This window comes from Abramis brama (genome assembly GCF_963993115.1).
Source record: "Abramis brama genome assembly, chromosome: 8".
Lineage (NCBI taxonomy): Eukaryota > Metazoa > Chordata > Actinopteri > Cypriniformes > Leuciscidae > Abramis > Abramis brama.
This window is the reverse complement of record NC_139970.1, coordinates 8824168-8849638: the sequence shown is the minus strand read 5'-3', so window position 1 is coordinate 8849638 and position 25471 is coordinate 8824168. Positions and strand designations below refer to the sequence as shown.

Below are 25471 nucleotides of genomic sequence, written 5' to 3'. Positions count from 1 at the left end.
TAGTGGTTCTTACTATCACAATTATTGCTCATCCTTAAAGGGGTCATGAACTGCATTTATAGTGCATTTTTTATAGTCCCCATGTGGAGAAAATCCAGCTTTTAATGTTGTTTCACGAATTCACACTTATAATTAGAGGCAGTAAAGCTTAATGGGTATTTGGCGTGCTGTCCGGGGGGGAACTGGCCCGAACCCAGAGTACTCCCCCTGTGTATAGGAGTGGTTAGAGCTGGAAGTGTGGAGAAGGGGTGGTGGAGGGATGCTGATGCACCGTCAACGAACAGAGGTAAGACTGCTGTATATATATACCTCTTATTGTTGATTGACTGCATGCTCTCCACTCGTGTTACTGTTAATTATCTGAACGTGCTCCTCCCGAACTTTGTTAATAAAACATAATTTATATGTCTATGTGGTGTTTTTAATATGCTTTAAGACAAACCATGTGGTAAAGACAGTCTCAAAAACACGGTTTGAAATCGCTGGTGTTTCAGACGTCACAAACGCGTTGATCGTCATCGAGTGGATCTCTGAGCTGCTGTGAGTGAGTGGAGGCAGGGTTCATTTGCATATTCATAGAACCGCGTATACTAAATGAGGCAAGGGTGTAGAGTTACATTCAAGCTATTTTAAGGCACGAATACATTTTTTTGAAGGAAAAAACTTTTAAATATGTAATTTTGATGATCAACCATGAGTTTTAAGGAATGCAATTATTATTTTTTGTGATCAAAATTTTATTTTATTTTAAAGAGACAATACATACAGGTATATACACGCCACAAAAATAGAGCATAAAATATATATTCACATACATACCTGCATATATACAGACACGTATGATTAACAACTAAGATAAAACAAAATTAAAACCCCAGGTATAACCCACCCAGCCCCTGGATCCAGATCTCTAAATCTCAGTTACATATTACACCTGAGCCCACGGAGGGTAGTTAAAAGTGAATGCCAAGCCTCTATTGCTGACTCCTTTGCTCCGAGTAGACAATATCCAAATATGCTAAAACCCAAGCTCGAAAAGAGAGTGAATGTGGAGGTTTCCAACGTGTGGCAACTAAAGGTATGCAATTATTAACTACAGGGGGACTTTAAAACTTGATAATGTTCTCTAAGGTCCTCTAATGTTTTCATAAGAAACACAAGAAGCTCTTTTCTATCCTGTTTTTGACCTTCTCTTTTGAACGCTCTGTTTTGATGGGCAGTGCCACATATAAGACTTGGAAGTAAACACCCACTGCTATAACTGGGTAACAGTTTTGCATATTAAAATCATTTTTAACGACCCCGCCATTGCATGTGTGGAATTTTTTTTGTTGATGTTGCTAATGTTGAAAATATCTCTTGCATAGTTGAGACATTTGCCAACAATGTGAAACATTTATGCATATTTCATATGCTTTATAAGTCTTGGTTGTGGCAAATAAAGTTAAAATAAGTGTGTTTCGTAAAAATGGAACTATGTGTAACGCAGGGTGAACTCAAGAAACAAAGGGACAGCTGGATCCAAATGCAAAGTAGTTTAATCAGAAAATAAACATAAACAAAACCATAACAGGAACCAGGGAACCGAGAACAGAATGAGACACACCAAACGTACATCCATGTAGAACAAGACCTGACTAAGAACACAGGAAACACAGGGGTTTAAATACACAGGGGCAAACAAGCTTAACCTATTAACAATACACACCTGAGGAAGACTAATCAACATGCAAAACTACAATTATTTGTAAAATGTAAAAAATAAAAAAATTCCATTCCATACATTTATTTCATGGAACACATAAGAAAAATGACACAATTAAGTTTGTCTATGCAAAGAAGGTCAGTGGGGTACAAATGTTATTCTGGAAAACAGAAAATATCCCATAGAATTCCATTTATGGAGAGATCCTAGCAACCAAATATGAAAATTCACATTTAGAGCATCTTAGCAATTGCATAGCATCCTGGAGGGTTAAAACTCACAACAAAATGTTATACATTTCACATTGTCTTCAGAAAATGTAAAAATCTAGTCATTAATTTTAATTAATAAATACCTATGGAAATGTAAATATTTCTTTCTTTGTTAAAGTGCATTTAGCCTACAAGACGTTTCACAGCACATTTCTGATTGATCATTTTCTTTGAGTGCAGCAGATGATGGCTAGGTTGTGCTGAGAGCACATCTGAGCGCAGTTAACTGTCAGATATTTGTTTGGAGGAGATGTGAGATGAAGTGTCTGGATCATCATCAGTCGTTCACGTGCCGAGTTTGACCGGACGCATCGCGCGCACATTCATGTCTGTTCACTGCGCTCGAGCGTCAAGGAATGCGCGAGGAGATTAAACTTTCCTTCAGAGGGACCGAGCGCCTGGAGATTTTTCCATCAGGAGACGGGAATTATTGGGTTGCTATCGAGTTCTGCCGTCAGGAGATTTGTAAATGAAGATTTCTGCCGTTTTACACTTGGTTGCTTTCGCGACTTTACTTCACGTCTATTCTCACGTGAGTTCAGAGCAGTAGCCTATGATGAACATGATATACAGGTGACGCACTGCAGAAACTGTTTTATATGATTTAAAGTTTATTTAATATTCTTTTATAGAGATAGAGGGGCATGTTATCACGTTCTGGGGTAATTGTAGCTTATTTGTTGATTCAAAACTATAAACGCAAAACATTTCATGAAACATCAAACATTACTTATATAAATATCAAACTATTGTTCTCACCAGTAGATATTTGATCAATAAATAGTAATAAATTACAGCATACAAACCGTGTGACAACTTGACCAGAATTTACAAAAGCCCCTTTTCTGGGTGGTTTGGTTGATTAGCATACATGCGCAGGGAAAAATAAATGTAGAAATGTGGAAATACAGAAATAAATAAATGTAGAAATGTGGAAATACAGAAATAAATAAATGTAGAAATGTGGAAATACAGAAATAAATAAATGTAGGAATAAATAAATGTATAAATAAATACATATATAAATATATAAATAAATAAATATATAAATACATAAATATATAAATAAATGTATAAATACATAAATAAATACATATAGAAATGCATAAATAAATAAATAAATACATGTAAAAATACAGAAATAGCCGTTTATATTACCAAAATGTATTTATTTTCACTATTATTTCTGCATTTATTTATTTATTTCTACTTTTATTTATTTATTTATTTATTTTTCGTTCTGTCATTTTTAGTCCTTCATAGTCAACAGACACTTATGTATAAATGTTGAGATTAATATTAACTAAAATTGATAAATGCTGTACATATATTTTTCTTTGTGAGTTCATGTTAACTAATGTAGTTAAGTAATGTTTGGTTTGTGTTTGATACAAATATCAAATTGTGTGTGTGTGTGTGTGTGTGTGAAGGTGTGTGCCATTCCGCCAGAATGTGATTTAGAGTTTGCGCTACTCAGAGAGGAGGAAGACTGCTTCAAAATCATCTATCAAGAGAACCTGACAGAGACCGGGTCCACACACACAGGCGAGCCATTACATTCACTATGTCTCTCATACACAAACACTTAATGAGAAGATTGAGTTCATATAGAGGGCAGCTATTTTCGATATGCCCAGAGTGTTTTCCTGCTCCATACACATCAATACATCTAATGCCTTTATACTTGTTGTTTATGTGGACAAACAAAATGATGAGTGTTTATGTGTGTTCCTAAGAGTTGTAATGTGATATCTGGGGGGAAGTTTAGAGAATGGCCTCCATAATCCATACTCCATAAATCACACCCTTATCAGATTATAGATATATAATGCCAGTGTACACGCACAATTGCTGGTCTAACGCTGGCACAACTATTGCCTACTCGGGATACGTTTTCAGTTGAGAGAGGGTGTGTGACAGTATCATAAAGTCTAATACTCAATAATCCGTTTACACGTACAGTGATTTGGACAAAGTGAGAGTGACAAAGCATTCAGAATGCCTGATATAGTTGTATATAGTTAGAACGACTAATGGCAACAGACTTCCCAACTTCCAGCGAATTAAACATTGCTTATATGAATTTTCATTAATGCATTTACAATCATTTAAATTTATAAACATTCATATAAACAGTATTATTATTATTATTATTATTATTACTCATTAATTGTAACAGTTGAAATGGTTTGATAAATGATTCAGTCTCTCTAAACACAGCCTTTCCGAGAGCCTACTCTCCTCTGATTGGTTAGATGGCCTACTCTGTTGTGATTGGCCGACTAACAGCGTGTTTTGGAAACCGAACAGCCATTAGCATATCGAATTTAAGCTCCGGATCTTCCTCAGCACTTGATACACAGTGATACGAACAGTAACAATGGCGTCGGTTTTACCGTACCAGTTCATCATTCATCATTTGAAAGATCAGAAAGCGTCTTGGGTTGCGACTTCAACACTGGTTTCTTGAGTAGGGAACGAGTTGCTACATTTGCATGTTGATGCTTTGGGAACGCTTTCGCATGACCGGTCTAAAGCATATTTTAAATTACGCTAATTCTTTTGGCTGCCGATAGTCATATGACGTGAAATGTGATATACATATGACTGCTTAGAACCCTGCAGAACCCCTGCTGCGTTCTCCAAAACAGTTGTTCTGACCACCTTTGTAACTTAATCCAGCCTAGGATGTGGAATAGCTTTGACTCCACTTGGAGCAAACTCTAAGCAGGAGGAGGCAACTGCAACTACAGGGCCTGCAACCCCCCTACACTCTTTAGCAAAGCAATTGCTGCAGAATAGCCACCTTAAGAGTCAGTAGTTTCTCAGAGGCTGACTCAATAGGGTCAAAAGGAGCCCTTTCCAGACCTTCTAGTACAATATCAAGGTCCCAAGTCGGAACTCTAGACCGACAAAAAGGCCTAAGACATCTTGCTCCCTTCAGGAAACGAGATACCAAAAGGTTGCCTCCCCAGGTATGTACCATCAATTGGTCCCCCTCAGGAGCCATATCCAAAGTCTCCATATATTGGGTCGGGTGTGATAAATTGTGCCCCCTGCCTAAGACACATGATCCCTCCGGACTGATATCCCGGAGAGATATTAGGTCTGAAAGCCAAACTTGGGCCGGCCAAAACAGGGCTATAAGTAATAAGCTCGGCTAGGACTCCTGGGAACAGAGTGTTCGGGGGAAAGCAGGCACAGCCTCTGCCACTTCTGCACAATGGCATCCAGCCCGAACGGTTCTGGAGGTGTGAGGCAGAACCAGAGCAGACAGCATGTCAGAGTCTCTAATGCGAAAAGGTCCACTTTTCACATAATTTTTTTCCATATCAAGTTCACACCAATTGGGTGAATTCTTCATTCCCTGGGCCTCAGCCCCTGCCTCGACAGGATTTCTGCCCCCTGATTCAGGTGCCCAGGGATGTCGACTGCTCTTACTGATAACAGCTTGGCCTGAGCCTAGAACAAAATCTGGCTTGCCAATCTGGAAAAAGGGCTCAAATGCAGACCGATGTAAGACTATAGATGTATTTTCTGACTGAACAAGAATATGGTAACCTGTGAGATCTGGGAGTAAGTATTTCAGTGCCAGAAATACAGCCCTCATCTGAAGGCAATTTATGTGCCATGAAAGATAGTGACCTCTCCACCGACCTTGAGCTGAATGGCCATCTAAAATAGCCCCGCAACCAATAAGAAAAGTATCTGTCTTTAATGTTTTGCGATGACATGATGCTCCCAACATGAGCCCTTGGGCTAAGAACCAAGGTTTCTTCCAATTCACTAGGTACTTTGGCATCTGTTTTAGAGGGTGAACTGGAGAAAGTACACATTTCTTGGAGTTCAGTCTCAAACCCAGGCACCTTATGTGTGCAGAAACAACATCTCAATGTCGAACTGCCATCACCTTGTACTCCGGCTAGAATTAACCAGTCATCGATGTAATTGAGTACACGAATATCCTGGTATCGTAAAGGAGCCAGAGCTGCATCCATGCACTTAATGCAGGTGCATGCTGATAAGTTTGAAAGAAAGAACCTGAGGAACTTCCTGTGCTGGGGAAGGATGGATATATATGGAAGTATACATCTTTTAAATCCGTTGTGACAAACCAGTCCTCGGACCTGATTTAGGACTCAATGGCCTTTAGTGTTAACATCTTGAACCTGTATGTCTATAGAGTATGGTTCAGATGACATAAATACAAAATTGGCCTCGATCCCCCATCCGTCTTAGGAACTAAAAAGTACCGGCTGTAATAGCCTTATTCCCTTTCGAGAAAAGGAGCGGTTTTATGGCCTTTTTTAAACAAGGGGGACCAGATTGAAACTGGATCCTGTAACTCTGTTCCACAGTTTGCAGAACCCAAGGAGACACATTAGGCAGAAATTGCCACGCAACCATATGGTCTGAAAGGGTATCAACCTCTCGAGACCGACCTCTGGGGTAAGAGGAGTAATACATTTGATGCCCTGAAGTGGCTCACCAGCATGGAATGGCTGAATATACTTCTCCAATATCCTCCTCTGAGGATCCAGGCATCCCAGTTCCTCCCTGTTTTGGGGCAGATACTGGGTAACTGACCTGCTGGAAACCACTGTGCCTTGAATCAACGTAGGTTGCGATTTCCCAAGGGCAGCGTCTACCCCTTGGCCTGGGCTGAGGTTGGAAACAGACCTGGGTGCCTGGAAGCGGCGAGGGATAAATTGAGAAAACGCCACAGACTGCTTTTTAGCATCCTGAAGCCTTATTGACAGTATAACCGTCTCGTATTTTTAATGCAAAACAAAGTTATATAACGCAATAATGGGAGATTCAGTTTGCCTAATATTTGCTCAAGAAAGAAAGATGCTCCCCGAATGACAAAACAATATATTCCTTTTTTTTTCTTTTTTATATCCTTATGCAAATAAAATAAATTTTCAACAACAACAAAAAAACAAATACAAGAAAAAGCAGCTACTCTCTTCCTCTACAAACCCCCCCTTTACTTAAGAGAACATTCAGGCACAATAGCACCCCTAGTGGTGTGGAAGAAAGACTGCAGTAAAAAGACTTCATAACAGACTTGTCTGTTACAACAGTGTCGCCAAAGAGGCCTGATGGAGCAAACTGGTCGTCTGTTAGAAAGGCTTTATTCCTCTGTTTAATGCCCGATAGGTAAAGCCACAAATGTCTCTCCACGACAACCATGGCAGCCATTGAACGGCCGATTGAGCAGTCCATTTGCTTGGTGATGTGGAGATCCAGATCTGTGGCCCATTGGAGTTCTTTCACCACCTCCGGCCCAATTACCTTGCCCTCATTCAGGTTTTTTAGCAGGTCAGCCTGGTATTCCTGTAACAACGCCATGGTGTGCAGACATGCACCAGCCTGACCTGCAGCGACATACACTTTGGCCACCGACTCAAATTTTCCCTGCAGGGTTTGGTGGGGAGTGTCAGAGCCATCAAGGACGATGCAGATTTCGGCAAATTGTTCATTTAATTCGCTTTTTCTATGACACTCATGCTCTTCAGCTGGCCAGACAAGACTTATTTCAAGAATAATTTCTCAGTGTGGTACAAGACAACTGTGCCTAGTGTGAGTACACCCTTGGTCATTTTTGAGTTTTAAAGCTTAATACAACTTTGTGTTTGTTTAGGCAACGAGAAAATGTGAGTATTGGTTACTCAATTTGACAAGATGAAATTAGTTCAGCCATCTTAAAATAGGCCTTCATTTCACTAAACAAATCAAGTAGACTGTTACCTAAAAACTTTGAGTGTTCTATATTACTTATTCTACTGCTTATACTACTGCTAAACTACTTATCTGTGAACTAACCCAGGTATGTAGCATAACATGCTTTCTGGAATACTCGTCCATCAGTAGGAATGACCTGCACTCGACCACTCTCAGAAGAACTCCAGCAATAAAACTTTCAGTGTGAACAGGGCTTAGGTTTTCTCACTCTGTAAGCAGAAAGTCTTTCTCAAAATATTGACCGTCCTTTACATACACAGGATGCAGTCAATACAGGCCTGTCAACACAGACATCACAATAACAGTAAAACGCTGTACAGATATCTTGGTCCTCACAATGTCTCCTATCTGTATTTCATTGGAGAAAGTACCAAGAGAAACGTTTACAACTTTTCCTGCCATTCATCAGACGGAGAGGGAGAGACTGCAAAAGGGGATAAATCAGATACTGTGCCATTCAGAGAGAGAGAAGAGAGAGAGAGAGAGAGAGAGAGAGAGAGAGAGAGAGAGAGAGAGAGAGAGATAGGGAGAGGGAGAGGGAGAGAGACAGAGGGAGAGAGGGAGAGAGAGAGAGAGAGAGAGAGAGAGAGAGAGAGAGAGAGAGAGAGAGAGAGAGAGAGAGAGAGAGAGAGATAGAGAGAGAGAGAGAGAGAGAGAGAAAGAAAGACAAGTGCAGGAACGCAAATAGATTGCATTTGACTGCAAACAATAAAGAGTAATCCTCATACACTTTCTTATCTGATTAGTAAGGCTTGGGGGTGAATGAACAATCTGAAAGGCTACTACATAAACAAATGGTCTACTTTATGAAAATTAAGTTGGTGATGTAATCTAACAGTCCTAATGAATCTTCTGAAATGCAAGTACACCATATGGCTAAACGTATGGTCATCCCAACAGCTTCCACTTTTTTGGCAAAATGTCCACTGTCCACAACAATATTCAATGCTCCCCCTTCCCCCATGTAGGCTAATATAGTTTATATATAGTTTCCTCTGGCACATCTGATGTAATGACGACAACTTACTGTTTTAATATATCGAAACTCCTAGTTTTCTGTACATAAAATTTCCAAATTGCAGAAGTTTTAAGTGCTGAATGCTCTTTAGAGCTCCAAGTTTTTATTATTAACCAATGAATTTGCATGGATTTTCGTGGTTAGGAACGCTCTATTTGGTTAAAATTCGGACTGTATATTTGGACTGTACCTGGTGGCGATGCAATGCTGAGAAATGAGACAAAAGTCAAGCCGCAATCATGTAACCAAAAATTGGGGGATTTTTACATTTTAGAATATTAGTAGAGCAATAAATAGATACGTGGATTGTTATCACACTGTTCAGATTCGCTCCTAATTCTGTTTTACTCCACCTCCACCCCCTCTGAACAGGTTGCAGTGCTTTATGGGATGATCTGAACTGTTGGCCTCATGCTGAAGTGGGAGAGACTGTGTCTCGGCCGTGCCCCAATTTTCTTCATGTCAAAGGTCAGGTGCATCTTGGTTTTCACAGACAAGCCTTCCTGAATTTGATATACCTTGTAAAGCCAAACTGAGCAAAAATATGCTATTTGGAACAAATGCTGATATTAATATGATATGATATTTAAATGCTTTGTTTTATGATCAAACTCTGTAGTTTTAAAACATATAATGCAATGCAATGATGATTCAGAGATGAACAAATAACTTCCTCAAAAGCCTGATGATCATATCTGTGATGTACATTTGAACATGATTGTTCTAAAATATGATGTATGGAAAATATCATGCAAGGAAACCTAAGTTGATTCAGTCCATTAGTGTTCATCTTGAAAGAATATTAAAAATATGTGACCTTGGACGACAAAACCAGTCACATGGGTAATTTTTTTGAGATTTATACATCATCGGAAAGCTGATTAAATAAGCTTTCCATTGATGTGTGGTTTGTTAGGATATGACAATATTTGGTCGAGATACAACTATTGAAAATCTGGAATCTGAGGGTGTAAAAAAATCGAAACATTGAGAAAATCGCCTTTAAAGTTGTCCATTTATGTTCGCGATTTTGCTGCATTCACTCACAAAAATAAATGTTTTATATATTTACGGTAGGAATTTTACAAAATATCTTCATGGAACATGATCTTTACTTTATATCCTAATGTTTTTTGGCATAAAAGAAAAATCGATTATTTTGACCCATCCAATGCATTGTTGGCTATTGCCACAAATATACCCGTGCGACATGTGACTGGTTTTGTGGTCCAAGGTCACATATAAAAGTTATTCTTATGTTCACTTAATTAAAATCAGTGCAGATTTGACAGCAGAAAGACACGCAGCTGAAGGAGGACGTTTGTACAATTATACTAAAAGACTTTTACTTGCTAAAAAAGTATGAACTATCAATCAGACGACAGAAGGCCTGTAGTAGATTGTGTTACTTTTTAAGTATTACATTTTTCATCATGTTAGAAATTCTTCTGTCAAAAATGATACAGTAGGCTTTATAAAACAACACAATGATGGCACGTATGTGATTATGGACTTATAAATTCTTGACAAAAATCAAGAGTGATGTGGGTTGGCCCTCAGGGACGAGCTGTTGTACAGGGTTGTAATTGTGTTGCTTGTTGTTTGTTCCTTGTCTCTGTCCGCAGGAGCTGTGATGAAAAACTGCACGGAGAATGGCTGGTCTGAAATTTTCCCGCCGTACGAGCTCGCCTGTGGCCATGGGCTTAATGACAGCTTTCCTATCACCACCGACTCGGTAATATCAAAAATCTTTTTATTTCTGTGCTCATGTTCTTTCATAAAAGTAAAAAAAAACAAAAACCATGAAATTTCCCTTTAGGACAGATTAAAAATGAAAGAAAGACAGACAGTAAATGCTTGTAAAACAGTATAACAGTAACATCACATTATCATTTCAATGAACCAGTACCACAGAAGAACATTCACTGAAACACAATAGATATATGACACTGTTGATGTTACATAATGTGACTATCTCTTCTCATAGGGGCTGGTCTCACACGAGTATTTCTTTTATGTGAAGATCATGTATTCTGTGGGATACGCCATCTCTCTTGTCTCACTCAGCATTGCTCTCACAGTGTTGTGTGTGTTCAGGTAACAGACTGTGTGTATGTGTCTTTGTGTGTGTGTGTGTGTTCACTTGTGTTTTATGAGAATGTCAAGTGTACTAATAGTACCGAGCAGCTAGACTTGCTATGCAGTTGCTAATGTATTCAGGGGTGTGTTTCCCAAAAGCATTGTTAGCCAACATGGTCGCAAGTTCCTAACGGTAAAAACACGATTCCATTATAATACGATACTACCTTATCATGAATAACATAATAGGTATTATCATATGTAAATAACATTCAGAAACAGTTTTTTAAATGAACAAGGGACAATAAATAAATACTCTTAATGCTACAAAAAAAAAAAAAAAATCATAAGATATGACATTTATTTATTATGACTGATTTTATTTGGCATGCACAACACGGACTGATGCACGTGCAGTTTAGGACGGGTTTGTGTTGAAGAGCCGCTAACAATGTATTCAATTCACATAATGCTCTCTCTCTTAAAATGTAAGTGAGTGTAAATGTCAACATTATCATATACGTCTAAAGGACTGAAATCCGTCAGGTAAAACTCAAGCTAAATTTGCTATTTTATTTCAACTGTTACTCCTGCTCGGATGTTTTTTGTTTTGTTTTTCAATTTAATGGTGCAATGCAAAAATATTTAGTAGTGCGTAAGTTAAACCTGGCTAAGCTGTAACGAACGAACAGCTAGTGCAACCGGTGCTTAGTCTTCAACATACCATACTAAGTCTATATAATTATTGTGCCTGTTTTATTGCTGCAAAACTAAAATTGTAAGTACAATCTCTTATAAACATAACAAGCTGCATGATTTAAGGTATCATACATGTTTATAGCACAGACGGTGTGAGACGTGTTATGCACTGAAGGGATAGTGGAGTACCTCTAAGTATGCACTAATAAGTATATACTTGCCTTAACAAACACCACTAATAAAGACTCGAAGAGGAAAAAACACATCAATTTTATTCAGACCAAACTGAGCAAAAATATGCAATTTGGTGAAGCTGCTGATATTTGTGTGGCCATTATTACACTTACACAAACTTTTATTTACACAATGTTCATACCAACAAAACATAGAAAGTTACAGTTCATGTTAAACACACACAAACCATTCTAATCATTTTTGAAAGCAACACACAATCTACTCTCAGAGTTAGAGTGCAGCTCCTCAAGTGCAGAGAAACTCTCATTCAGTGCATGTTCTGTTAGTGATAACAGTCGTAAATCATCCAAAAAGAGGTTAAAATTAAAATAGATGTCATTCCGAGCGAGAAGATGGAAAGTATCCCGACACTGTAGCGAATTTCGCCTGAGCCTAAACCGTCGCTCTGCTAAACTCTGTGAGCCAAATAATTCTGCCATTGGTGTTCCAAGTTTCATACTGCAGTTATTTTGTACAGGCTGGCGTTGTGATGATAAAGATGTTTAACATTTTGACGTTTATATTTGGGTAAGTTTAGAAAAACGTCTAGTTTTGAAAAATTCCACATGCCAGATGAAATTAAACACATTTTTATTTACATGATGCGTTACATGTTGGTTTTATAGGCCTCATCTTCTCTTTAAATCTCTCTCCATCCCAACCCCCCTCCAGGAAGCTGCACTGCAATCGTAACTTTATCCACATGCAGCTTTTTTTGTCCTTCATCCTGAAAGCCATCTTCATCTTCATCAGAGATGCTGCGCTGCATTACTCACAGGAGTACTACCACTGCAACTCTCATCCGGTACACACACACACATCAACAAAAACATGTACATAAATGCATTAGACTGTACAAATACATGGTAAATAAATGCACATATAAGCTCTCTAAGATGATATGTTTCCGGGGTTTCCCTTAGCCTGGCTGTAAAGTGGCACTGATCCTGTCTAATTACTGCATCCTGGCAAATTACAGCTGGCTGCTGGTGGAAAGTCATTATCTCCACAGCCTCATTAACCTCTCACTGCGTTTACAGAAGAAACGCCTGCACTGGTACATCCTGCTCGGCTGGGGTAGGTTCCTGTCTTCAGTAACAATTGACACTTATCTGTCAGTGGATCTTGTTGCTAGTTAATGTGATGCTCTGCACCTGTGGTTATTATGCTAGGATTCCTCTGTGAACTTGAGGAGAACTGACTTCATACAGACACGGAAAATCACTAAAACACCAGCGGATTAAAACTCACTGAGTTCTGAAAAAAGCTCTTGTAACATTTGTGTGCACTTGCCCTGATATTTTGTTACGTAATTCAGTGGCATTTGAAATTTTTAAAGTGTGGCTTAAGTACTTTTTGGATGACTATAAGTTATGTTGGTTTGCTATAGAATGAGCTCCCAAAATTATGAATGAAGAGGGTCTTTGGTTGAATGTTCTTGTGTTTAGGGGAGGTATTTAAGGGATAGTTTACCCCAAAATTAAAACCCTGTCAACATTTACTCCCCCAAATGACATTCCAAACCTTATGACTTTCATTTTTCTCCAGAACACAAAATAAGATATTAGAGACTTAGAGCTGGGCAGGACCAGCAGAGATGCAGGAGACTTAGAGCTGGGCAGGACCAGCAGAGATGCAGGAGACTTAGAGCTGGGCAGGACCAGCAGAGATGCAGGAGACTTAGAGCTGGGCAGGACCAGCAGAGATGCAGGAGACTTAGAGCTGGGCAGGACCAGCAGAGACGCAGGAGACTTAGAGCTGGGCAGGACCAGCAGAGACGCAGGAGACTTAGAGCTGGGCAGGACCAGCAGAGACGCAGGAGACTTAGAGCTGGGCAGGACCAGCAGAGACGCAGGAGACTTAGAGCTGGACGGGACCAGCAGAGACGCAGGAGACTTAGAGCTGGGCAGGACCAGCAGAGACGCAGGAGACTTAGAGCTGGGCAGGACCAGCAGAGACGCAGGAGACTTAGAGCTGGGCAGGACCAGCAGAGACGCAGGAGACTTAGAGCTGGGCGGGACCAGCAGAGACGCAGGAGACTTAGAGCTGGGCAGGACCAGCAGAGACGCAGGAGACTTAGAGCTGGGCAGGACCAGCAGAGACGCAGGAGACTGAGAGCTGGACAGGACCAGCAAAGATGCAGGAGACTTGGAGCCGGACAGGACCAGAAGAGACGCAGGAGGCTTAGAGCTGGGCAGGACCAGCAGAGATGCAGGAGACTTAGAGCTGGGCAGGACCAGCAGAGATGCAGGAGACTCAGAGCTGGACAGGACCAGCAGAGATGCAGGAGGCTTAGAGCTGGGCAGGACCAGCAGAGATGCAGGAGACTCAGAGCTGGACAGGACCAGCAGAGATGCAGGAGACTCAGAGCTGGGCAGGACCAGCAGAGATGCAGGAGACTCAGAGCTGGACAGGACCAGCAGAGATGCAGGAGGCTTAGAGCTGGGCAGGACCAGCAGAGATGCAGGAGACTCAGAGCTGGACAGGACCAGCAGAGATGCAGGAGACTCAGAGCTGGACAGGACCAGCAGAGATGCAGGAGACTTAGAGCTGGGCAGGACCAGCAGAGATGCAGGAGACTTGGAGCCGGACAGGACCAGCAGAGATGCAGGAGTCTTAGAGCTGGGCAGGACCAGCAGAGATGCAGGAGACTCAGAGCTGGACAGGACCAGCAGAGATGCAGGAGACTTAGAGCTGGGCAGGACCAGCAGAGATGCAGGAGACTCAGAGCTGGACAGGACCAGCAGAGATGCAGGAGACTTAGAGTTGGGCAGGACCAGCAGAGACGTAGGAGACTGAGAGCTAGACAGGACCAGCAAAGATGCAGGAGACTTGGAACCGGACAGGACCAGCAGAGATGCTGGAGACTATGGGGAATATCCTGTTCCACTTCCTCATAATGTTTCCCGAGGTCATTTGGAGCTCACCCTCAGTAGCGGGAGTGTGTGCGGGGCTCCATTCCATGCACTCGTACTCCACGAGCATACCCACTGAGTGATTGGCTCAGGTATTCTCTCTGGTACTGGCATCACAGAAGGTTTGGGCTCCATGTCTGCGGTGGATCCTGGTGTTTCATTCATGAAGGGTGTGGGAGGCGGCTGGCTGGGCTTTGGTTCCGGAGTGGTGCTGGTGATGTCCTCCTCATCAGGGAAGATGGTGAATGGAGATCCGTCGTTCACCAGCACCCACTCCACAAACACGGGAAAATCCATGTTCTAAATATTTTGTTGAGTGTCCTCAAGTGTTTGCTCTTCCTTCTCTACGCAGAGCATTCAGACTGCTGGCAAGTCCATAATTTAAATCCTTTTGTGGTTTGGTCTTCTGTAACAGTTTGTGTGGTTGCAATGGAGCACATGATGATGGGGAATACAATCACACAGTCTTTAATCACAAATCTAACACGTACAGTAAGAGAAACAAAACACAACCACGTCCCACATAAGCATGATTGGACAAATAACCTAGGGAACTAAGGGCTTAAATACACAGAGTAAAGCTAATTAACTGGAACAGAAACAGGTGCATAACTAATCAGAATCAATGGAAACAAACAAGCAAAGAGAAAACAGGCAAACAGGAACAGATCAGACTTTACCAGAACACAATGAAACTAAACAGACATAACCCTGACAATGATGACAGGATTTTTATTTTTGGGTGAACTATCCCTTTAAGCAGGCATATTTATTTAATTCAAGGCATGAATGAGAGCAACAGGATATGATGTCAAAAACCAGGGCATCTGTTTTTAATCATTAAAAATAAATAAATTATAAACAATACACAATAATCTATACAAAAATGGCATATCCTTCTAAACTTCTTGTCAACTAGCAAAATTTCTGCTGTTTGATTTTCAGCTGAGTTGTCAATATACAATTTCACAGGTCATGCAATCTCTTGCAAACTTGAACTGCAAAAGATGAATGTAGTGAATGATCGGCACATGTGTCTTCTGTATTTGCATATGCATGAATGGAAGTCAATGGAATGCAATGTCTAGTACGATTGCCCGGTTTTAGGTCTCATCCTGGCAATATTAGATGTACATTACATTTTTTTCCCACAGGGATACCAATGCTCATTATTATCAGCTGGAGTTTGGCCAAATACCTGCACCAGGATGAAGGGTACGTTCACTTCACACACATTCAGAAATTTAAATTTATTTTCGTTTCAGAATTATACTCTTTTAAACGCAGTAAGATCTCTCAAGGGACTTTCTTTATTTATACCAACCTCCTCTGGACAACGACAAAATGTAATTTATTACTGTATATTTATATTATATAAGAGTGGTTATTTTAAACCAGCATGGTTGTGCATGAGAACACACAGCACGTATGTGTGTGTGTTCCTGGTAAACTCTAAGTTATGGGGACAAGTTGCACCCACAAACATGGCAATATCCAAAATCCTTGTCCTTGTGTCCTTTTTTTGGTCCCCATTAGGAAAACAGCATATATATATATATATATATATATATATATATATATATATATATCATAAAAAGTGAAGATTTAAAAAAAAAAAAAAAAAAAGCATATAGTTGTGTGTGATGGGTAGGTTTAGGGGTCGGGTTAGTGTGAGGGGAGAGAAATATACAGTTTGTACAGTATAAAAATCATTATGTCAATGGAAAGTCCCCATTAAACATGAAAACACAATGTGTGTGTGTTTGTGTTGTGTGTGTGTTGTCAGATGCTGGGAGACGAGCGATCATGGCTGGATATGGTGGATGTTGCGAGTACCAGTCATTATTTTCATCACAGTAAGCAAACATTCCAGTTAAAATTTCTGGCCTATTCTCTCAGATTTAAACAGTGTTTTAACTTTCAAATATCTCTGTTTACAATATGTGACCCTGGACCACAAAACCAGTCACATGGGTCATTTTTTTTTAAATTGAGACTTATACATCACAAAAAAGCTGAATAAATAATCTTTCCATTGATGTATGGTTTGTTAGGAAAGGACAATATTTGGCCGAGATACAACTATTGAAAATCTGGAATCTGAGTGAGCAAATAAATCGAAATATTGAGAAAATCTCCTTTAAAGTTGTTCATTTATGTTCATGACTGTGCGACATTCACTCACAAAAATAAATGTTTTATATATTTACGGTAGAAAATTTACAAAATATCTTCATGGAACATGATCTTTACTTAAAAGCCTAATGATTTTTGCCATAAAAGAAAAATCGATAATTTTGACCCATACAATGTATTGTTGGCTATTGCCACAAATATACCCGTGCGACTTGTGACTGGTTTTGTGATCCAGGGTCACACCTCTGCATAATTTTTTAAAGAATTAGTCATAATACTGTCCTGCCATGTTTTTAATATTTTTTAAATATCCAACACTTTATGCAACAATGAATGGTCATTGTAATTATCTCAAGGGAAATTGTTTTTCAGGTAAACATGGTGTTTTTTCTGAGTATTATCCGGACGTTAGTGGCAAAACTGAAAGCTCCTGACATGCATGGAAATGAAATTAATCATCACAGGTGAGAGAAAAAAGCACGTTTAGCATTTAACTGTGCATCACTAGTGGTAGCAAACAGAACGGCAATAATAATGACTGTGATTACTGTGACAGGCAAGTAATATGCACAATTTTATTTGGTACAGCTAGGGTCACAGAAATTACACACTCCAGTTTAAAAACAGCGTTATATGATTGAAATATAAATGAGTGCATGAACAAGAAGACCTTTTTATCATCATCATCTTTTTTTTTTATGGTGTAGGAAACTGGCGAAATCGACATTTCTCCTAGTGTCCCTGTTTGGGGTGCAGTATATGATCTTTGCCTTTTTCCCGGATCGAGTGAGCGTGCTAACCTTCAAAATCTGGAATTTCATTGAGCTAGCATTAGCATCCACACAGGTGATGATATACAGTTCAACCTGTCTCTTTTTTTCTCATACACACAGGAAAAGTCAAGTCAAGTCATATGTAGTTATATAGCGCTTTTCATAAAACACACAGTTTCAAAGCAGAAGATCTGTTTTGAAATACAGTGAGGAAAATAAGTATTTGAACACCCTGCTATTTTGCAAGTTCTCCCACTTGGAAATCATGGAGGGGTCTGAAATTGTCATCGTAGGTGCATGTCCACTGTGAAAGACATAATCTAAAAAAAAAAATCCAGAAATCACAATATATGATTTTTTAACTATTTATTTGTATGATACAGCTGCAAATAAGTATTTGAACACCTGTCTATCAGCTAGAATTCTGACCCTCAAAGACCTGTTAGTCTGCCTTTAAAATGTCCACCTCCACTCCATTTATTATCCTAAATTAGATGCACCTGTTTGAGGTCGTTAGCTGCATAAAGACACCTGTCCACCCCATACAATCAGTAAGAATCCAACTACTAACATGGCCAAGACCAAAGAGCTGTCCAAAGACACTAGAGACAAAATTGTACACCTCCACAAGGCTGGAAAGGGCTACGGGGAAATTGCCAAGCAGCTTGGTGAAAAAAGGTCCACTGTTGGAGCAATCATTAGAAAATGGAAGAAGCTAAACATGACTGTCAATCTCCCTCGGACTGGGGCTCCATGCAAGATCTCACCTCGTGGGGTCTCAATGATCCTAAGAAAGGTGAGAAATCAGCCCAGAACTACACGGGAGGAGCTGGTCAATGACCTGAAAAGAGCTGGGACCACCGTTTCCAAGGTTACTGTTGGTAATACACTAAGACATCATGGTTTGAAATCATGCATGGGACGGAAGGTTCCCCTGCTTAAACCAGCACATGTCAAGGCCCGTCTTAAGTTTGCCAATGACCATTTGGATGATCCAGAGGAGTCATGGGAGAAAGTCATGTGGTCAGATGAGACCAAAATAGAACTTTTTGGTCATAATTCCACTAAACGTGTTTGGAGGAAGAAGAATGATGAGTACCATCCCAAGAACACCATCCCTACTGTGAAGCATGGGGGTGGTAGCATCATGCTTTGGGGGTGTTTTTCTGCACATGGGACAGGGCGACTGCACTGTATTAAGGAGAGGATGACTGGGGCCATGTATTGCGAGATTTTGGGGAACAACCTCCTTCCCTCAGTTAGAGCATTGAAGATGGGTCGAGGCTGGGTCTTCCAACATGACAATGACCCGAAGCACACAGCCAGGATAACCAAGGAGTGGCTCTGTAAGAAGCATATCAAGGTTCTGGCGTGGCCTAGCCAGTCTCCAGACCTAAACCCAATAGAGAATCTTTGGAGGGAGCTCAAACTCCGTGTTTCTCAGCGACAGCCCAGAAACCTGACTGATCTAGAGAAGATCTGTGTGGAGGAGTGGGCCAAAATCCCTCCTGCAGTGTGTGCAAACCTGGTGAAAAACTACAGGAAACGTTTGACCTCTGTAATTGCAAACAAAGGCTACTGTACCAAATTATCATTGATTTTCTCAGGTGTTCAAATACTTATTTGCAGCTGTATCATACAAATAAATAGTTAAAAAATCATACATTGTGATTTCTGGATTTTTTTTTTTAGATTATGTCTCTCACAGTGGACATGCACCTACGATGACAATTTCAGACCCCTCCATGATTTCTAAGTGGGAGAACTTGCAAAATAGCAGGGTGTTCAAATACTTATTTTCCTCACTGTATCTTCATGCCTTAAATTCGCATATAGAGTTGGGCGATAATTTGCTACGAGACATGCAATTGAGCAGTTGAGATTTGCTTTAGCCTATAGTGTATATATAGGTTGTTGTCGTTTATCTTCACTCTCTCTGGCTTTATGAAATTATCCACCGTCGTCTTTTGGTTCTGCTTCATGTTGTGTTTGCTATTACAGGGCTTTATTGTGGCACTGCTGTACTGCTTTTTAAATGGAGAGGTGAGTGAATTAAAAAAGATTGAAATTTGAATCAAATTATCTGAGATTATGCTTTCCAGGGATGGACTGAGTTTAATTCATCACACATTTTAGACACATTTGTCATTATCAGATCCTGCTCTAGACATGGGAAGCAAGATGGTTCTGTTTTATGTTTCACTGGTAAGCCTTAACAACTATCGACCTTTAACTTTTGGCAGGTACAATATGAAGTCCACAGGCGGTGGAGACGGTGGCGCCTGAAGCAGCGTTTCCACGGTGATCCCAGGGTGCATCACGGATCCCTGAGTAACAGTGGCCTGCCTCTGACACAGGTCTCACTGCTGACACGCCCCAGCACACTGATCACCTGACCACAACCATCTGATCACCTGACCACAACCACCTGACCACAACCATCATATCACCTGAACACAACCATCTGATCACCTGATATCCAAAAGTCAGTGAAAGCAGAGCAAAATATTAGTATATTATATTTGTATGATTTGTTTTGGACAAATTTTTTGAAACTTACACACAAGGGTTAAAATTAAAGATGAATTTAAACTACATCTATGAAATGATCCCATGAGGGGAACCCATAAAAGGGTCTATGAAGCGCCTGACGGAACCTTTAAGTTCCATATAGAACCTTTTCTTCCGAGAGTGGCAACAGGTGAACCAATCAGAGATGCACAGTCCATTTAAACCAGAATCAAAAGCTTTCAGCTGACTGACACTCACTGAGAGAAAAGCTTCATGGCCATAACAAACTGTCTGACAATGTAGGGAAATTATTGTATTTGTATTGTATATGCTTGTTCATTGTGGTGTTGTAGTTATTAGGAAACAGATGCCTATGTGCAATTAAAAAAAAATATATATATATATATATATATACATACATAATGTCAATAATAGGTAAAGACAGCACAATAAGAGATATTATTTAAAGGTCATGACACGAAGAATCAAGGTTTCATTGAACTTTTGACATATAAGATCTTTCATGACTGTAAATATTCATCCTTAATACAAAAGAGTGAATCTTTCCACATCATGATGTCACTTCAATGGACACTTTAATCTGACTGGCTGCACAACAACACATCAACATCCATTTAACTTTTCGACTCATTTCTCATTTCCTAGCTTGTGTTTCCTTATTTCCTCACAGTTTAAGAAATGAGAAGCACCCAGGGAACATGCGACGATGTTAGCCAATCAGTGACCGTTTACTGAAGTCTTAAAGGAGACAGTGCACCACATCTAAGTGTTTCTGAAATGAGGCCGCATTGGAAAATCATGTTTCGCAAATATATGACAATTTTGTGTGCAAATAAAACTGTAAATAAAATAACTGCAAATAAAAGTGAACCTCAAGAAACATTAAACTAAAAAGGCATATATTTACCACTTGTTAATGTTTTTTCCCCATCCCACTGTTTGGCTGTGTAAATATTGAGATAATAATGATGCCTTGAACACCTAATATCCATGTGTTGTCCTGTGTGAGTTGTGAAATACACAAAAATATAAAGACAAAAACATTCTTTTATTAAATGAACTGTATAGAGATCTCCTCATAAAATGAGATGTATAGATAAGAATTAAAAATACTGTAAAAAAAGATCTGATGTAAAAGAGAGAACATTTCATTAAATATACTACAAAGACTAACTGTAAAGAGTCATTTATTCACAGATGAAAACTGTCAGCTATCAAGTGCTGATCATCATTATATCATTATTTAAATTAAATGGAAAAGAGAATGAATGACAAAAAAATATAAATGATAGACTGAAACGATCTGCTGTGAAAGAAATATTTGTGATTAAAATAAATAAAACAAGCAAACAGAGACTAGTAAAAACGTTCAGGTTTGTGGAAAATGAAAGTTATTATCTACACTGTAAAAGAAAAAAAAGAAAAAAAAAAAAAGAGAAAAATGGAAAAGTTGCCGGCATCTTTCTTCCAGGACATTTTCCTTTAAGTTTCCCTTCAACCATAAAACACAACACAATGCAACGTGTCATTAAAAATACATGGACAACACCTGCACTTTAAAAAATAAAGGTTCATAATTGCCATTAACATCCATGGAACCTTTTCATTCCACAAAATGTTCTTTATAGTGGAAAACGGTTCTTTAGATTATTAAAATGTTCCTCACAACAAGAAAAACATGGTTCTTTTAAGAACGTTTCACTGAATGTTTCTTTGAGGAACCAAAAATGGATCTTCTATGACATCACTTTTGGAACCCCCTTTTGGAACCTTTATTTTTAAGAGTGTGTGAAATATCTATATGGAACACTTATTTTAAAGAGTGTACCTGATTATTAACAAACCATCAGAATCACTCAGACTTCAGATTCAGAGCAGATCTCCTGTCAGATGTCTGATTTCTGCAGTTTGTCAGGACGTCCACTAAAGGGCAGCAGAGGTTCGATTTGCTGGATGTGCCGCGCTGCCAGTCCATTGAGGCAGAACAGGACAGTGGCGGTGAACTGGCACCAGAAGGTGAGCGTGAACCCTAGGAGTGTTGCAAATGTCCCTAACAGGAGCACAAACACCGCGACCCCTCCGGCGGCCATGATCCCCGCCAGCAGCACCAGCCGTGTCCCGAGAGTCCAGCGCCGACTCGAGTCCCTCCCTTCGCTCGCCTGCGACATCACGAGCAGCTCCAGTCCGAATACAGCACTGACCACAGCCAGCGTGATGACCGAGCGACAGGCCGGCAAGCCCACGCCGAGACCCTCCACCCCCGACTCCTCCAGATGCGTGGTGCAGTTCTGGGACGCTTTAAGGCTCTGCTGATCCACTGAGCAGAAATACCACAGGCCGAACATGTGTCCGCCGGCCAGCAGCCAGTGACCGTCGCACACCGCAACAGACGAGAGGACGACGGACAGAGACGTGCACAGGATAATAAGACCGCGGCACAATACGTCTAGAAAAAGAGGGACGGATTTCCCATGTGGAACAGCCGCGACCTAGAGAGAAACAGAAGAAATCTGATCCACATCTGTGTCAACATGAGATCCTGCTCTTATGTTCCGCACTTCACTCTCAGAAAAGAAAATGGACACGTGCATAGATAGACCTGCACCTGACCTTTGGCCTCTGAGTAGATAAGGTGAACATGATTTCACCAAGTAACACATGTTCCTGTATCAACATCTTTGTTGATCCTGGAACAACTTTCCAATCAACCAATCAGATTTTAGGGACAAGTTTACAGTTTATGTCAAGTTTAGGCTTAGACCCAGGGTGAGGTGCTTCAACATCAGGAATAGGTTAAGGACAAAATTTTGGGACAGGAATGTTATTCCAGGATCAACAAAATATTATGATCTAGGATCATGTCTTGCTTGGCAAAATCACGGTGACCGAGTAGATAAGTGCCCTTTTTGCAACAATTTTTTGTTTGTTTGTTTGTTTAAATTTAGCCCGTGGCATCAATTCTCAATTAAGCGACAACTTATCTTTACAGTGCCCCGTAGTCAATAATTTTATCCCTTAAAACTCATCTTTGATCACCAAAATGACATATTTAAATGTTTTTTCCTTGAAAAAAAAATTCTTCATGCCTTAAAATAACTTGAATGTGACTCTACACTCTTGCCTTGTTTAGTAGCCTATACCTGGTTCTATGAATATGCAAATGAGCCCCGCCTCTACTCACTCACTCAGCTCAGAGATCCACTCGTTGACGATCACACGTTGATCTGATTGGTTACAAGGTAGTTTGTGACGTCAGAAACACCAGCGATTTCAAACCCTGTTTTTGAGACTGTCTTTGGTTCACTGCAGTTTTAAGGAGAAAATACTCAGCAATGGTGTCGACTTATGAATTTACACATGGTTTGTCTTAAAGCATATTCAAAACACCACACAGACACATAAACAACATTAAAAGCTGGATTTTCACCACAGGGGGACTTTAATAGTTCTGTCCTCCTACTTTCCAACATCCCACGTCACAGCCACCACATCTCCGGGACCTGCCCTCATTGGTGACAGCGAGGTAACGATGGGGTTTGCCCTAAACTTTGGCACTGTCTGTCACCGCTGTGAAACTGAACCACTATTTAAACTCTCAATACAGTCAGCCTAACTTAGGCAATAGAAAACCAAATAAAGTTTTTTAAGGAAAACAGTCCAGGATTTTTCTCCATGGACTTCAATGGGGTCCAACGGTTGGAAGGTCCAAATTGCAGTTTCAGTGCAGCTCTACACGATCCCAGCCGAAGAATAAGAGTCTTATCTAGCCAAACCATCTCTCAATTTCTGATATAAATATCAATTAACATTTAATTAAGTGCACTCAAGTAGTGCGCTCCAGAACAAAATTTCCAGACAAAATTCGCATTTAGAAGACCAAACCCAACGTTGAAAATGAAAATCAGATTGATGTCAGAATCCAACATCAGATTGACGTTAATCTCCAACGTTGGACAGACTTTGTATTGTGGTTGAAAATGAAAATTGTGTTGACGTCAGAAACCAACATCAGTCAAGTTCTGACGTCAACCTGATTTTCATTTCAAACCAAAATGCAACTCCTGCAACCAAAATCATCCCCTGACTGAATTACTACTTTCCTTGACAGAAATGTAGCCTAGTGGAGTAGTGTAGTGAAGTTAGATGTAAAAAGTTTTAAATGTAGTGAAGTTAGAGTAAAAAGTTTCCAAAAAAAATAATGCTCAACTAAAGTACAAATCTACTCAAAAAGTATACTTAAGTACAGGTCTCAAGTAAATGTACTTTGTTACTGTCCACCTCTGCATTTAGGTACTAATACGCACCCTTTATGGGTAAATATGGTACAAGAGTAGGCTACTGCAGTGACAGCTTTAGAACTGTTTTTGTCTGAGAGAGTTTCTGACTGAAAGCTGCCAGACTGCGGTTCTGTTTTAATCTGTTTACCTCCTAAATAATGTAGTTTAGTATTTAAAAATAGGCTACTCATAACACTTCATTTAGTTATTCCTTCTTGTAAAAGTCGATTGCGCTAAATCTTAGGAAGCATATTATTGCCCTTTAATCCAAAGCAAATTTAAAATTTCATCCCAAACGTAAAATAAACACTTAAAATACATTTAAAAGGCATTAGCCTACCCTGATTTTTATTGCCGTCATATTGATTTCAACAGCCAACAGACCAGGAGAAGCGAGACGAAGAAGCCAAGTCAACTCCAGTCGAAAGTACAGTATAATTTGAGTGTAAGATTAACTGAAGTAGTTCAGTGTTTAAACCCGCCCGTCTCGTCTTGACACGCAGATCACGGGTGCGCGCGTTAGTTTCCCGGTCACGGAGGTATTCGCTAACTAAATCAGATATTATTAAGCGAGAGGCAGCAGGGAGTTTCTCCAACTTCGCACATTTGAATCCTACAGGATTTTTTTTTTTTTTTTTTTAGAAAACTAACATATTATGTTTTCTTTATTTTAGCTATATGAAGGCAACAAAACTATCTTGGAAACTAAGTTCTGTTCAGATTATAATTATCTAATTATTACTAATAAAAACATAATAGTCACTAATAATACTAGGCCTATATGTAGTAATTAGAAAATAGTTTTTGTTGTTTATACCAAGCCTGCATTAGGTGTTAAACTTATATTGCTAACAATGTTTTTCTTCACAGATTAAACTGCTGAATATCATTATTGACAGACCAAAGTCCTTTTTGAGGTGACGGTGACCCAACATTAACAATTTACACTTTCTAGCAAAAAGACTTTGATCCCTTACCAGACTGAGGTAAAGAAATGCTGAAAGGGACACATCATTCAATTAAACCGCAATGTTTTAACATCATCCAACACATGATCCCAGTGGATAGATATTTGAATGCTTT

At 39.8% G+C, this 25471-nt stretch overlaps 2 protein-coding genes across 2 annotated transcripts in view; one reads left to right on the top strand and one right to left on the bottom strand.

The window, feature by feature from the left end:
• The window catches only part of sctr (secretin receptor), a gene marked incomplete at its 5' end in the record, with an annotated part of 33788 nt that extends 13678 nt beyond the window's left edge, over positions 1–20110 (top strand). The window contains 12 exons of the mRNA XM_084121297.1: positions 3408–3522; positions 9116–9211; positions 10369–10478; positions 10731–10840; positions 12428–12560; positions 12679–12832; positions 15825–15885; positions 16457–16526; positions 17179–17270; positions 17514–17652; positions 19581–19622; positions 19823–20110. Coding sequence (XP_083977423.1) covers positions 3408–3522; positions 9116–9211; positions 10369–10478; positions 10731–10840; positions 12428–12560; positions 12679–12832; positions 15825–15885; positions 16457–16526; positions 17179–17270; positions 17514–17652; positions 19581–19622; positions 19823–19975 — 1275 coding nt within the window. The 3' untranslated portion in view covers positions 19976–20110. The remainder of the gene's footprint in view (positions 1–3407; positions 3523–9115; positions 9212–10368; positions 10479–10730; positions 10841–12427; positions 12561–12678; positions 12833–15824; positions 15886–16456; positions 16527–17178; positions 17271–17513; positions 17653–19580; positions 19623–19822) is intronic.
• Positions 20111–21141: 1031 nt separating this feature from the next.
• tmem37 (transmembrane protein 37) lies at positions 21142–24906 on the bottom strand. The gene is made up of 2 exons (XM_084121370.1): positions 24729–24906; positions 21142–22600 (listed from the first exon to the last, which is right to left on the bottom strand). The coding sequence occupies exons 1-2, from the start codon at positions 24747–24749 to the stop codon at positions 21998–22000; spliced, it is 624 nt and encodes a 207-aa protein (XP_083977496.1). The 5' UTR covers positions 24750–24906; the 3' UTR covers positions 21142–21997.
• Between the last annotated feature and the right edge of the window lie 565 nt (positions 24907–25471).

Excerpts from the sequence above, each read along its gene's own strand:
- tmem37 (XM_084121370.1), bottom strand. The coding sequence starts at position 24,749 with ATGACGGCAATAAAAATCAGG. Across the intron at positions 22,601-24,728 it reads TGACGGCAATAAAAATCAGG|GTCGCGGCTGTTCCACATGG; the intron begins GTAGGCTAATGC and ends GTTTCTCTCTAG.